Source organism: Anas platyrhynchos, chromosome 4 (assembly GCF_047663525.1).
Source record: "Anas platyrhynchos isolate ZD024472 breed Pekin duck chromosome 4, IASCAAS_PekinDuck_T2T, whole genome shotgun sequence".
Lineage (NCBI taxonomy): Eukaryota > Metazoa > Chordata > Aves > Anseriformes > Anatidae > Anas > Anas platyrhynchos.
In genome coordinates this window covers 50,054,296-50,068,991 of record NC_092590.1, presented here as the reverse complement: position 1 = coordinate 50,068,991, position 14,696 = coordinate 50,054,296, and the positions used below count along the sequence as shown (strand labels likewise).

General features: G+C 39.4%; 1 protein-coding gene and 1 long non-coding RNA gene across 2 annotated transcripts; both read left to right on the top strand.

Moving 5' to 3' along the window:
- Positions 1 to 1,207: 1,207 nt before the first annotated feature.
- Positions 1,208 to 7,637, top strand: LOC106014935 (uncharacterized). The gene is made up of 3 exons (XR_001186606.5): positions 1,208 to 2,631; positions 3,307 to 3,562; positions 7,021 to 7,637. It is a non-coding gene; the product is annotated as an uncharacterized lncRNA (long non-coding RNA).
- Positions 7,638 to 11,341: 3,704 nt separating this feature from the next.
- On the top strand, positions 11,342 to 14,443 carry IL8 (interleukin 8). The gene is given in 4 exon segments (NM_001310420.1): positions 11,342 to 11,417; positions 12,185 to 12,320; positions 12,918 to 13,001; positions 13,577 to 14,443. Coding segments are annotated over 4 exon segments (312 nt in total). The 5' UTR covers positions 11,342 to 11,356; the 3' UTR covers positions 13,608 to 14,443.
- The last annotated feature ends 253 nt before the right edge of the window (positions 14,444 to 14,696 follow it).

The window sequence follows — 14,696 nt, the reverse complement described above, 5'->3', positions numbered from 1 at the left end:
TGGACCTGATCTTGGACCTGTCTCATAACCAGGAACATGGCTGGTGAGCTTAATTCCTCATTGAGTTTGGATGTCATCTTTGGGTGGATTCTGCTCGTCTTGCTCCAGTGGTGTGAGATGAGCCCTGGCTGTTGTGTATTCTGCCCTGGTGTCCCTTTTTTTTCCTGAACTCTAAGGAGCAGGTGTCCAGTGCTGTTCCCTGTCTTAAGTCATCATTCTAGTCTAGGAGTTTAGAGAATAATTCTATCAAGAATGCCTTTTCTCTGGCCGATCACAATTTCTATAACTGACCACTACATAAAGGGAGAAGAAAAAATAACCACAGGAGGTAAGTAAAAGGTTACATTGTCAAGATGCAATATATTTTTAAAGTTATTTTAAACTGATCACATTGACCTTGGTAAGAAGTTGAGTGATAAAGCAAGTGACTGGTGCTCCCTCCAGATGGCCATGCCGATCATCAGACCTGGTCTGGGAACAATCCTTCTTCCAGCCTGTTCTTTACTCCCATGGAGTCATCAAAACCAGAGTTAGTTAACTGGTCTACATTTTGCTGTTGTGATGTGGGACTCCAGAAACCAAACAGCTTTACATACCAACTCCAGAATGCAGAGTATACTTTGACAGTGTGGTATTCGTTTGACCATCAGGTCTAGCTGAACTGATTCTCTCCTCATCACTACGTTATAAATAGCTGGGGATATTTACAAGCACACTTCATAAATAGAGCAGGCTAAGCGATCTGATATCTCCCCACTACAATCAGAGCAGCACATGTTGACATACCTGAGCTAGGTTCATGTGAACTAGTTAACAGTCTGAGCTAATATATCCCAAGTGTTGTTCTGCTCCTCAGTGAGCAAAAGCTAGGCATCATGTATGTCCAGGAAAAACTATAACCTGCTCCCCACACAGTATTAAGTCTTTCACGTAGTCCGTGCCTTCTTTTCCAAAACCCAAGTTGTTTATTAATTAAAAAAAAAATAATAATGAAAAATTTACTTCAAATAGATGATATATTTTATCAGATCAGTTTTTATCTGGTTATTTTCCTCTAGACCGCCATTTCCTCCTTGCCCTCCCTACCTCCCTCCCCCCCCAAAAAAAAGCATATCAGTATCCCAGTGAGCAAACAATACACAGTCAATACGCAAGAGATTTCACTTCTGATGTGTTTTTCCTCCTTTAAACACATATTATTATACTAGCTATGTGGTGTTAGAAAAACAGGTGATTTGCTAAGTACTTATTTGAATCAGGTGTTATTACAGCTCTTAGTGTCAGATAAATCTCTTTCATACTCAGAACAAATGACATATTCGTAAGAGCTTAAGTGCCTTAGGTGATAATTCTTCAGTCATTTTAAGCTGCTCATCTTTTCCTGCTCAATGCACAGAGAAGCTTTTCAGTCCAGAACGAAGTGTCTAAATCTCTTTAGCCCAGCTGAAAACCTTTCACATAACGATAGGAACTAGTTATGTCTTGCCTTTGTAACACACTGGCTAAATAACAATATTAGAGCTGTATCAGGAGATAATTCACAACATTTGGGATGAAACCTCAACTATGTTGGGTGCAAGCTCTTGTGCAAGGCATTTAAACTCAATGCAGAGAGCTCTACAGAAATCCTAGGTGCAGAGAGGGTCAGAAGCTACTTTATTTTGGGTTGGGGAGGCGGGGCAGGGATATGAAAATGCAAGCACAATCTTGCTAATTAAAACTAATATTTTATGAAGTTCAAACAGAATGAGGTAGATAATAATCAAAATGAAACAAAAATAATTAATGCACAGCAGCAGAAGTAAGTTATCAAATTCTGAAGTGCTACTGGCACAGAAATCTGGATTTATTTCATGATGCTTTTGGGTATTAGGAAATATGCATGTACAGAACCCACAGCACGTGATACCCACTTAGGCTGGTGGGAGCATACCTTTCCAAAAAGCCTGACTGAGATGGGGAAGATGCTAAAACTTATCCGAATTAGTATTTAGCTATATATATGGTAAAATACCCTAATTATCAGGGATGTGGATGAGAACCTAAAAATATCGTAATTATAGGGAGGTAGATGAGAACCTTATGAGAAGCAGATGTAAAAAAGAAGATATCGCTCAAGACCAACGGATGAGGGAAGGACAAATAACTCATTAGGGAAGGATGAACAACTTGTTGGCAGGAAACAAGGCAAAGATAAACAAAAAAACTTCTAAATACTGTCCAACAGCAGGTCAAAGCCCAGAAAGGTAAAAAGTTTAACCTCCTCTTCCTCATTGCCTTCATTCTGAAAGACCCCTGCCCATGACCACCAGGCTACACTGCGCAGGCGCAACTGGGAGGCGCTAAGAGCAGGGAGTATGGAAATGAGTACTTGGAAGAGGTCTGCCTTTTCAGGAAAATATTGAATATGTATTAGAGCTCACGTAATATGTAACAGTATTCATGTATAAAGTTGTGAGAGATGACCGGGCAGGTGTGCACTTTTTGAGGGAAGCTATTCCCAGTGCGCCCGGGACACTGCAATAAAGTATATCTGCTTTACAACCCTATGATTGTGGGGTCTTTTCTGCGCGTCAGACAGGAAATAGAAGAGCAGCAAGAAAAGAAGAAAACTTTTTGAGAAGAAAACTTGTGAGTAGTAATGGATAATAAATAATAAATATTCTTTCAGCAGCAAAAACTATCATTTGTATCTGCATAGATGCTGGGGTAGAATATGCCTCTGCCAGGAAACTAGCTATTTGTATGTCATGTTTTCAGTATGTCAAACCCTAGATTTTAAGCTATGTGTGATTAAGACAGGATCTTTTTTCTAAACATGCCCATGCATGTCTTTTCTGCACAACTTTCTCCTATATGTGTTTTTATTCTTGGTTGGGAGGATAATGAAGGTGTTTCCTTGACCTAAGATTCATGCATTCTGGAGCAGAGAACAAACAATGGGTAGATGATCATGGCAGAAAGTAGTAAAGAATATGTGGGCATACTTAATGATGTTCATCTAGTTTGTTCAAGTGCTGTAACTTAGTGCATTTGCTCCTGGCCAGATTCTGCACCTATGAAAACATAAGTTTTAGAGAGGTGTATGATCAGCGTTAAATGAATCTGCCTCCCAACAGCTCTGAAGTGGCACTGCTGCTGTTGTGTAGACACAGGTAAATTATCTGCAAATCCTTAGCAAATCAGCATGTTTATAAATAACATGAACCGGGCTGATGGGGAAACAGTACTGTTTGCTTCATAAGATCAATGAATGAGATGGTTCATTTAAGTAGATATAGTTTTTATTTACTTACATATTTACAGGTAAGGCCCTGGCAAAAACAGAGGAAAATGACTTCCAGTGCTCGTGCATGAGCACTCATTCCAATTTCATCCCTCCCAAGGCAATTCAGCATGTGAAACTAAGCTGAAGAGGACCTCACTGCAAAAAGGTGGAAATCATATAAGTAGCTTTGCACCACAGCACCCTGCTTTCTACAGGAGGAAGTGACTTAGTGTTTCGCACCCTACTTACTTACTTGGAGTGGAATTTTACATCCCCTGCAAAGCCTCCTAGATGGTAAGTATAACGTAAAAGGTTTTCAATGGAAAGTAATGAACTAATTTCCAAACAGTGGTATAAGCCACGTCAGAAAACACTGTCAGAGTTTCTTTATGCTAATATTCTAATGAAGACCAATATCAGAGGAGAAAATTAGATCACCATAACACGTTCGTGGCATGATTAACAGTTCTGATGATGAAGAATAAAAGACAAAGTCTTGATCCTGTTGACGGGAATTTGAAGTACTTCCACTAATCTGGTCTGCATGTGGCAAAAGTTGGAAATGGCCCATCTTGTTCATTATTCTGAAAATTGCTTACTGAGTACTTTGTTTTGCATGGAATTTAAATTGAAAAATCCATGTGAGTACCAAGTCAAAGACATGATGAGCTTCCTATAAATTGACATCAAAAACTATTTGCATTAATTGAATCAATGCATACACACGAGCAGAAGGGGACTTTCAGGTTATATGGTTTTCATTACAATTTCACCAGAAAATAGTCTATGAGTGATTGTACCCTCTCTGCAGTATTGTGTGTCCTCCTCACCAGTAATTGATAACTGAAGTGAAATTTCATTTCATTAAAATGGACAGATGAACACTTTGCCAAGGTGAAGAAGTTCCTGAAAGATGTTAAAGTATGACCAGATAGAGATGAGAAACCCAATTAAAAAAAAAAAAAATCTTGCTAATGCTTAAAAAAAAAAAACAAAACCTGCATCATAAGCTTCTATACAGACATAATTTATTATTAAAAAAAAAAAAAAAAGAAAAAGACTTTAGTATAGAAAAAGTATAGGAAAACTATTTTTCCATTGTTCTCCGACTACTAGTTGGAAAATATCCAAGAACTTTAACAAACAGAAGTTTGTACCAAGTCCTCCAGACAGTTCATTGCCAAATAGCCAAGATAAATTTAATCATTTTGGGAGAGCCGGGAGATCCCCGTTGCCTGAACTGCATTGTTCCTTTCTTGGCAGAGCAATGCTGAAAGGTGATGATGAGCATGTCTGGAAGCCACTGCTCCCTGGGTCTGGCTCACCACAAAGGTGATTTGAGCCAACAAAGTTGTTTTCTTTACTAGAAAAATTTCGGTTAAAAGCTACTTTAAAAAAGCAGACTTAAATCTCTTGGAATGAAACATACTCATCCTCTTCAGGCACTGTTAATTCTTTCCAACAATTGTCTCAAAATCAACAATTTTAAATGAGTGAGGATCAGTGATGGGATTAAAATAGCTTCCTGTAGCTCTGATATAGTCCCTGTGCATTAAGCCAGCCAATAGGCTGTCTTCATGATGCACCTAAATGTCTGTTAAAAGATGCCTCAATTCTAGTGTTTTGACACTTATAAAAATCAAAGATTAATTTCCTATTTTGGGAATATAGATCTACAGGTGGCATTTTTAAGTTAACTACCTCTTCCAGGTATAATTGGGGACAGGCAGGTCCCTATTTCACTCAGTTTGGACATACACATGGGAGTAGATTCTATTGGAGCAGTACTTGTGTAAACACAATTTGCACATATTTCAATTGTTTTTTGCAGTAAAAATTGCTCATTATTTACTTGTAAAAATGAGCATGAATTCTTACCTGTTGCTTTCTTTATAGCTGGTGATTTATTTTATTTTAAATGAATCATTCACTTCACTTCATACTTCCTCTAATTACAGGGACAATATGGGCTCATAAGTATAAAAGAAGTCAAAAAAAGATATCATGAAATTTTTTAAGGATGCAAAATGAAATGAACGAGTTTTTCAGAAGAATCACAGAATGTCACAACAGAATTCCTTTTCTGTTACTATGCTTTTTCTTAGACTGTTGCTAATTCCACTTATTTCATTTGCTGTGTTTCTAAAACTGCATCTGCAATAGATAGAGCAATTCAAGCTTAACAAGTTTTTCAGTGTTGTAGGGACGAGAATGATCAAGAGGAAATGAGTTAGCTTTACATGGCCCTACTGAAAGTAGAAGTATAAAGGATAAAATGGGTAAACATATAAATAAAACATGAATAAACATACTAAGGACAAGTCTACAAGGTTTTGTCGAAGGAAATTGTCTTTCATGCATTTCTTTGAGATCTTAGACGATGACAAGTAGCTTACAGATTTGGAATTTCCCCTAGGTCTAGCCCAACTGTCTTCCTAAAAGGGTTTCACAGCCCTCAACAAGCATTAGAGATAAGACATCAGGGCTAAGAAGTCTTGGATGGGGTAGTTAACAGATGGTTACACAGAAATGAAAGACAAAATTTGGAAGATCATTTTTTTGTGATGAAGGGACATGGCTTGGAGACTCCTACACCAGCTTGTATGGGGTTCTGTTTGGGTTTGCGTAGCCACAAGTGGTCTGGGAAGGTAATTCTCCATGAGCTGTGGTATTCTCATGCTACTAATTGAAGGATAGGAAAGACCAAGATCAACTATGAAGAGCTACTGAAATACATAAGGAGACTCATAGAGTAGGCAATAAACTACCAGATGAAGTTAACTGCAGGATGTAGCAAAAATGGTTTACACCAAAAGGGAAAATTCCCAAGCTCCTATAAAAATGAGGTGTTCTTGGCTGGATATTAGCATATGAGGGAGATCACGGGATTATATGAAGCTGCGTGATAGGAATGGCAGGTCAGGGCTCAGCAGTGAATAGAACCTAAGAACCAAAGTAAATAATAATAATTTAAAAAAAAAAGCATCAACCAACACAAATATAATGTTAGGAGCTACTACAGTATGAATAAAGGAGTAACTACTGAAATGTGTGTTGCCACTGTGTAAATTTACCCTCATGCTGCACCTCTGGTCTCCCATCTTCAAGAAGATGGGAAAGGTTTAAAGCAGTGCAACCAAGATGACTGAATGCCTGCTACTGAAGAAGCAAGCAAGGTGATTTTTTTTTTTCCTTTAAAAAGTGAGCTACCCCTGGGTGAATGTGACAGAAGTGAATCCATACCTATTTCTCCATCAAAAAAACATCCTTGAGAAAGAGGCAGAGAGCCTTAAAACAGCTTTGTAATGTGTAGTACACGGGCCAAAGCTGATTTCACTTTCTGTGTGTACAGAAAACAGTTTCTTGGCAGCGTATCTTTAAAATGATCTTTTTAAGAGGAGATTTGGGTGTCTGAGAGATGCCATTCACTGAAAGGAGGAAGACTGATTAAAATGTGACTGACTAATGAAATGAAGTGTCTTTAGAAGTGACTTATCTGAACAATATTTGACTGGGTGTTGCAGCACTCCTGGCAAGGAATGGATAGGCATGGATTCGCTGCTGCTGCCAGAAAACTAGCAACCAAACTATGTTCTATGAGATGCTTCGTGATGTCTCATGAGCACTTCTAAGCTGCTGTCAGCCTCAGGGTAGCCTAATGACTATGAACTAATGGCTTTTGGAAGGAAGAAGCTAAAATTAATGATACTAAATTACCTGTTATTTCTGAAGTGATGTTTATTGTGCTCTAGTTTCCACTTATAGATCGGAAGATGCTGACAGATGCAGCGAGATGGAGGACAAAGGGCTGTGCGGCTAGAGCGTGACGAAGCTCAGCACTCCGACCTGTCTGCAAGCTGTTTGGCAAGGCTCAGGCTAAAGTGGGCTGCTCCGACCACACTGCCAGGAAACATTCATGCTGACATCTGCAAAGCTACACTGGCTGTAGCTTAAGCAGCCAGTAAATTAACAGCAAGTGACCTTTGAAGAACCAGAGGTGAATGCACGATGTAAATGGCCTACTAACCACTTCTAATTTAATCAGAAATTCCCAGGACGACTTCCTCAAACATCTCATATGTTTCTTCCCATTGCTTCCATATCTTACTTCCACAGTCTGCTGGACAGGAAGAAAATGCTTCCTGCCACAGTCACGAAAGGGAAATGCAACTAAAGGAATAAATGTAGCCTTCATCTAGCAGTTAAAACTTTAGCTGCTTCTCCCTGCGAATTCTCTAGTAGGACTTATAATCTCTTCTGTTAATATCAAGTAGATCAAATATATATTTTAATATGAAGATTGGTTAATATTGTGCATTAATATTATGACACCAATGTATCACTTACTAGTATTACTAGATATTTGGTAGTCAGTGACTTCATATTGAATTGGATCAAATGAAATATTGCATTTAGCCCACAACAATCTTTTAAATGACAACTACAATAAAGAATTGACTGTTTGCAAGCAGAGCTGTAACAGACACTTAAATATATACTTGTACTATTGTATTTCTAAATGTACAAATTAAAAGGCAAATCAATTAAAAAGCTGTCCTGCTATTTTATGATTTCAGAGGGATTTAGGAAAGTCCAATGCTTGTGGTGATCTGGGTACATAATCATCTATACTTAGACACCTAAGTGGAAAAAAAGCTAACAACAAAAAAACAAAAACCACAGTTGACCTAAGCTCTTATTCTTTCCTTGCCATCACTTCCTCACACAACAAGTGAAAAAACAGATGCTCAGCAGACAGTCAGCTCTCTGCATATCTGTTCCTGACATGTTGCCTCACCGTTAACTTCCACAAGAGTTTGCACAATGTGCCCAGTTTTTCAGCAGCAGAAATGATTATTTCCCAACCCCCAGTATTAGTCCCTTCCGTGCTCCACAGTTGAAGTGGAATGACAAGCAAATGCTAAGCCATTGGCAGGAAAAAGGAGGTGACTTCAGAAGAGTCTGGGATTTTTTCTCTTGGGAGGAAAAAGGGAGTAGGCTGGTAAAGAAGGCACACAGGAAACAGTAGTTGGTAGAGGTCACCTTGCGTTGGCTGAGCTCAATTCCAGGGAAACCTTTGGCTCCTGTGCCTTTGCGGTCTGGCATTTACAACTTTTCAAGTGAGAGTTTTGAATTTGTCTAGAAAAGACAGATTCCTAGTTTTATTGGAGACAGTAACTTCATGAATGCAGAGGTTAAAGCATTCACCTGGGACTTGGCAACTCAAATCAGCAACAGTACTAGAGCCTACCTCTCTCCCACCCCTCACGATGGTCTTGGTCACCAGAATATGCCTGAATCCCCTCTACCATGTCCCTTGTGTTTGGGTGTCTCTTGCTACATAAAAAGACTCTAAATGATGCCAGTCAAGATCCAAAAAAAATCCCTTTTGACTTGTGTTTTCATTACACAATGCAATGAGTCATTGAAAAGATGAAATAGTGTCTTCCATCCTGTAGCATGGAGAACACATCCTATACCCTGCCTTAAAGCACAAGCAAGGGAAGTATTTGCTTCCCTTTTCAGCTGTCTTTCAGCAACTGGATTATTGCATAACTTTTGCTTTCTTTGTTACAGCAGCATGCTTTTAACATGGTTAAGCATGGAAGGTCTCTGCTCGGGGCAGTATCAGCTCCATGAATGACGTTACCCTTCAAAAGGGAAGGCAATTCCATTTGCACAAGTCATCTGGATCGTAGCGGGAAAACACATGCTGCCAAAATCAGATAATGGGCTTGGAGTTCCCACAGGCAGGGGCTGGGATCAGATACTGGGCAAAGTGTTGAAGGGATCTAGGGAGAACTTGAGTGAAGTGTGGCACTCCCAAGAACACAGGTTAGGAGTGCCTAGCCTTTGGGCTTGATTTCATGTCTCAACCTTTTTATGCCGCTCCTTACATGGTCCTGGTGAAACTGTGTCATATTGGAGAAAAAGTGTAGGTAGAGGCGATGCTTTAGCTCTCAGAAAACATAGTGGACTTGTATTTCATTACAAATATCCTGCTCTTTTAAACTGATACTTACTCTTAGCTCAGGGGCAGGGTTAATCATATAGGTGGAGCAGGCGCTTGGCTTCACTTTTGTCCTGGGGATTTTTTGTGGTTCTGTTACTGCCACACTCAGGAAATAGCTTAGTCTAGTGCTAAGGAGGGCAAGAAGTCAGTGATAATACTAGGGGACTCAAAGGGGATTTTTCTTTTTTTTCTTTTTTGCCTCAAATATTAATGACACTTCAGCGCATGCCACAATTAGATAATAAAGCTGTAAATAGTTACAAAGAAAAGTGGGATCCTTAATCAGATTTTAATTACCCTGTGTGTGTATGCATGTATATGTAGAGAGACAGAAATACAGAAAGAGATCCCAAAAGAAAAGAATCAGCCAAATCTTGTTCAAAGTAAGCTGGCTAGAAGTTTGACATCTACAATGTGATCCCAGTTAAAGCACACTGTTAATTTAAATGAAACATACACAAAAAACAAGCTTCAATATCTGTTAAAATCTCCTTTTCCATGCCGTAAGAGAACTACAGGTATTTTTCAGGAAAGCTCTGTAAGCCAGACATACAGTCAAGGAGAAACACCATTTGGAGCCAGAAGTGGTATCTTTTGTTGACTCGGTACCCAGAAAGTGATAGGAGAGTCAAACTTTGCTTTATCTTTTCTTGGACCAGCTGATATAGTGATAGGAAACAGATGAATTTTTATCACAGTGTTTCTTTATCAAGGGAGTTAATGACTAATGGTAAGTAGTAAAATATAAGAATTGTAAACAAACTGTTAAATTGTTCTTATAAATAAATTACAACACCTTACATGCTAAAGATAAGTTGAGTTTTTACAAACTCCTCAAAGCTAGGGAGAAATATCTCTATAAATCCTCAGATCACAGAAACATGAAGCTTTGAGGTTGGAGATGACGAGCAGCAAAAGTCTTTGTAGTCAAAAGAAAAACTTTTCTACGGCATCAGAACAGAATGTCTTCACCTAATCACATGCACGCCAGGTGGGTTAAAAAACATATCTTAGTTTATGTGATAGATCACCATTTGAGCCCAAGTTTTCCATTGAAATGGCTATTATTTCTACCAGCCACAGTAAATAAATACTCAGCATTCATGCAACAAGGTTCTTTAACAAGCTTGTCTACAGCAGTACCGTAATATTTATTGTTATTTCCCTGTGTTAAGACCTGGGATTACCGTAACTGAAACAGAAACGAGTTATTAACAATGCCAACATTTATAAAGCAAACAAAAGTAATTGTGTTCGGCAAGTCATGTCACTGTGTTTGCATACAAAGCTTCCTCATTCATTAACATGTGTTACAAGAAAATTGCGGAATGATTTTCAAGGTTGCATAGAATCAAATATCTACATCTCCTGGGAAGCTTTGAATACTACACCCTCAATTCCTTTACTAAGCAGAAAGTATTGGAGATGAATTTATTTTGTAAGATACCACTTCAACAGAAAAAACAAACAAACAAACAAACAAAAAATTAAATTCATTAAAAAGCAAAATAGTGCAGAGGTAAAATTTTGACTGCAGTGGAAAAGCTTTTCACTGATTTCAGCACTATCTGATTTCCATACCAATTGTGTAAAATCAGATAGGTAGAAGTTACCACCACCAAGAGAGAGAAGAAATTAAATATCTCAAACATCCCCACAAAAACAGTTATTACCATGAAGAAAAAAATACAGTTATAACATAAAAGTAATTGAAAGCATCAGAAAGTTATATTATGAAACAATAAATAAATAAAAAAAAAAAAAAAGGAAACTGACTGCAGGGATATTATTTACATATTTTAATAAATGAATGCATTATACTATTTGCAGCAGAATAATTCATCGTCATCTAGGAAGGAGTTTCACAACTCCACTCGTCATGTGACTCATTTTTACTGCATCTGGGAAATTCCTCTAACGCAATCTACAAGCTAGCAGAGCACACAAGTTGGGCAGAAAACTGTATAAAAGCACGATGGATCGCCCAGATCAGACATCAGCAATCCTCTGACAGGAGAGGTCACAGCTCCACAGAACCTGAGCTCAACAGCCAAGCTAAAAACTCCTCTCTAATCATGAACGGCAAACTTGGGGTTGTCCTGGCTCTTCTCTTGATTTCCGTGGCTCTGTCCCAAGGTAAGCGAATCCCTGCCGAGACCCACCTGCCTGCAGCACTGCCTTGGCATCTGCCGAGACGCGTGTCCTTGCAGAAAGGTAGCTTTATGCTTGTTTCAGCAAGTTGATTTCTTCTGAAATATTTTCAGCCGCTTCTCCTCAGTCAGAAATGTACTGTGTAGCTCTTGTACTGAAGAGTTACTGACATCTTGTGGGAAAAATTTTAAGGATTACTGAAATTTGCTATGCTTCTGTATTTCAAGTGCATTTGGCTAGAGATGGGATCTTCTTGAAAGTGTTTGAATGTTCCTCTGCCTTCCCATATGAAGGACAGTATTTTCCAGCTTATCAGCTCATGTTTGTTACTTCTTGCCCATGCTGCCTCAGGCAAGCAATATACAGCTGGCAATGGAGAACAAACAATAAAACATGCAGCAAAGACAAGCCTCAAGCTAGGGAAAAAATGGAAGGCTCTATCTTCTAGACAACTGCCAGTCTGTCAATCCAGATAGTGAAATGATGGAATCAACAGTGTTGTCAGTGCAAGTAACAACAAAATGTGTGGTTTCATTTTAAAGCATCACGCTAATTTAATTTTGAATGTGCTCAGGTATCAGATACTCTAAAAAAAATAAGCAACTGATTTTTACATTGTGAGGATTTAGTCAGCTTGGCCAAATGCAGGACTCTAATCTAGAATGTTGTTAAAATGGAGCAGCCATGCTTTATGTCAATACAGCGATGATAAGACTGCCTCTCAAAGTGCAATCTTCCTTTTCTGCTTATAGGCAGGAGCCTGGTAAGGATGGGAAACGAGCTCCGGTGCCAGTGCATAAGCACTCACTCGAAGTTCATCCACCCTAAATCTATTCAAGATGTGAAGCTGACGCAGAGTGGCCCCCACTGCAAGAACGTTGAAATCATGTAAGTGCTTCTGCAAGAGCCTCTCTTCCATACCTGCACTCTGCACTGTGCTGTGGCTGCAGACTTTCTGTGTAGTCTCCCTGACCCTGTATGCTCCTGAGCTGACAGGTATTTATCTGTCATGGGAGACACCGAGTATTTGTTCTACGGAGGTAGAACATGAATTGCAAGGACTGGCCAGTGCTTAATGCACGAGGGACTAATTTACTTTGAATCCTGCATTTACTTAGCAGGCAAAACTCCCAGTAAAACAGTCCTGTGACCATCTCAGAGAGACAAAATACGTTCCTGTAAGCAGATTTAGGGACCCCCTGAAACTAACTGGGTTTGGGACAGCATGGAGGAGGGAGTAAGATGTTGCAATCTATATACTGCTGAAACTCCTCTATGCACAGGAGGTTTCAGTGCTTGTTTGAGAATCTTTACTAATGCAAACAAACTCCAAACAAGTACCTATAAATATTGAGGAAGATTAATGGGAATGTGTGAGCCATCTGAGTGCAGGCACACAGACTCTGAAAATGCAGTATCACACTCTGTGCATAAAACAAACCCACGTACTAGTTTCCTGACTTTATTTTTCTTTCCTTTTTGCAGAGCTACTCTGAAGGACAACAGAGAGGTGTGCTTGGACCCCACTGCTCCCTGGGTACAGCGGATCGTAAAGGCAATTCTGGCCAAGTAAGTCTGGTTTACTCGCAGTTTGGGCAGTTAAGTTGTAAGCCTCCCCAAATAGCCAACCTGTAGGGTTTCATAGGGATAGTTTCCACTTGCTCTTACTCAGATTTAAAGAACAAGGATACTTGTTGCTTAGTTATAGAAACGAGCTCTTTTGCGGGCTCTGCTGCAGGGTCCTTGCTCAAGCTGCTATGCCACTACTAAACTGTTACGTACTGGCAACTCTGTCTGCAGGGAAATGAACAGCCCCTGAAAAACGGGGCTTTAGTACAACCCATCTGCCCCTTACTTGCAGTATCCTATGTCAATAATCCATAGTTGGAAGTTAATGAATTTTTTGATATGAGTGAATGCAGAAACTCCTGGTGCAGAAGTTTCCTAGCTGGGCACCAGCTATGCAAACACTGGCACTCCAGTGATTGCTTTTGAAACATCGCCTTTATTGCCTCTGTGCCTTGTGACAGCAGACAGAGTTGAAAGCAGAGCACTCACTCCTTAACTGTTCATGCAATGCTAAGTAATGATAATCGTTCTCTGAACCACCTTTTAAACCACCCTTTTCCCTCATCTCTTAACAGGGCTCAGCTCAATTCTGATGCACCGCTGTAAGAAAAATACAGAGAAAATCTCAGAACCGCTCCCGCTCCTCTGCTGAGAGAAACACCCGAGGAGAGCACCATCTCATCCTGCCCTCAGGAGGCGTGCCACCTTCCTCCTCCGGCATCGGTGTTCTTATCTTCGCTGTAGATCACCGTGTCTATTTATTTATTTATTTATTTATTTAACTGCATCTATTTAAGAAAGCCTTTCAAAATGGTCAGCGCTGTCCGTGGGGCACACTGCCCATTGAAACTGAAGGCACTGGACAGGAGAAGTGGCTTGCTCAAGGAAATGAAGATCCCTTGGAAGTCACTTCAGTCAAACACGGCCAGTTAAGTGCAATGCACTTACAGCACAGCTTGCTTGTACGAAGCCCTACTATTTTGCTATTACAACAGCAAACCGGTAAATCCTCCTGCTCCCCTGGAGTGCTCTAGTATGTTGTGTCAACAGCAGTTTCCTTAGTCACAGTCAGCCCGTGGCTTCACTGTGAGCTCTGACTTCATGACTTCAAAAAATCTAGCCTGCAGAATCTGTAAGAGAATGGCTTTGGTGTTTATTTAATGTGATTTCTGTGGTATTTATAAATATATTTATTTAGTAGCTTCTACACAAGATAGAAAACGATGACAATTTATTTAATTTCTACTGTATTTTCCATTCTTAATAATAATTTTTAAAGAAATGTTCACAGACCTGTTACACTGTGTAAGGACTTGGTTCTATGTCTAATTATTAAGTTATTCATCAAATGGAAAAAATTGTGGCTTATATAGACAGAATTTGCTTGTGAGAATGTCATTATTCCTGACAATATTTTAATAAATGCTTTCTACAAAAAAAAAAAAGAATCTATTTGTTATCTCTTTGTTATTTTCCATTTTCATTCACTTTATTTGGAAACAATTTGCTCCAGTTTTGCCATCCTGGTCTGATTTCTGGAGCTGAAATGCCAATTTGGAGCCCCTGGTAGTTAAGTCACTCTGTTTCAGTAATGTGACATTACTGAATGCAATAGAGAACTCCTAGCTCTGGGAAGAGGGTAGGGTAAAACGCTCACCCACCTCTCTTCTGGCTTTGGGGACTGCTGGGCTGTGG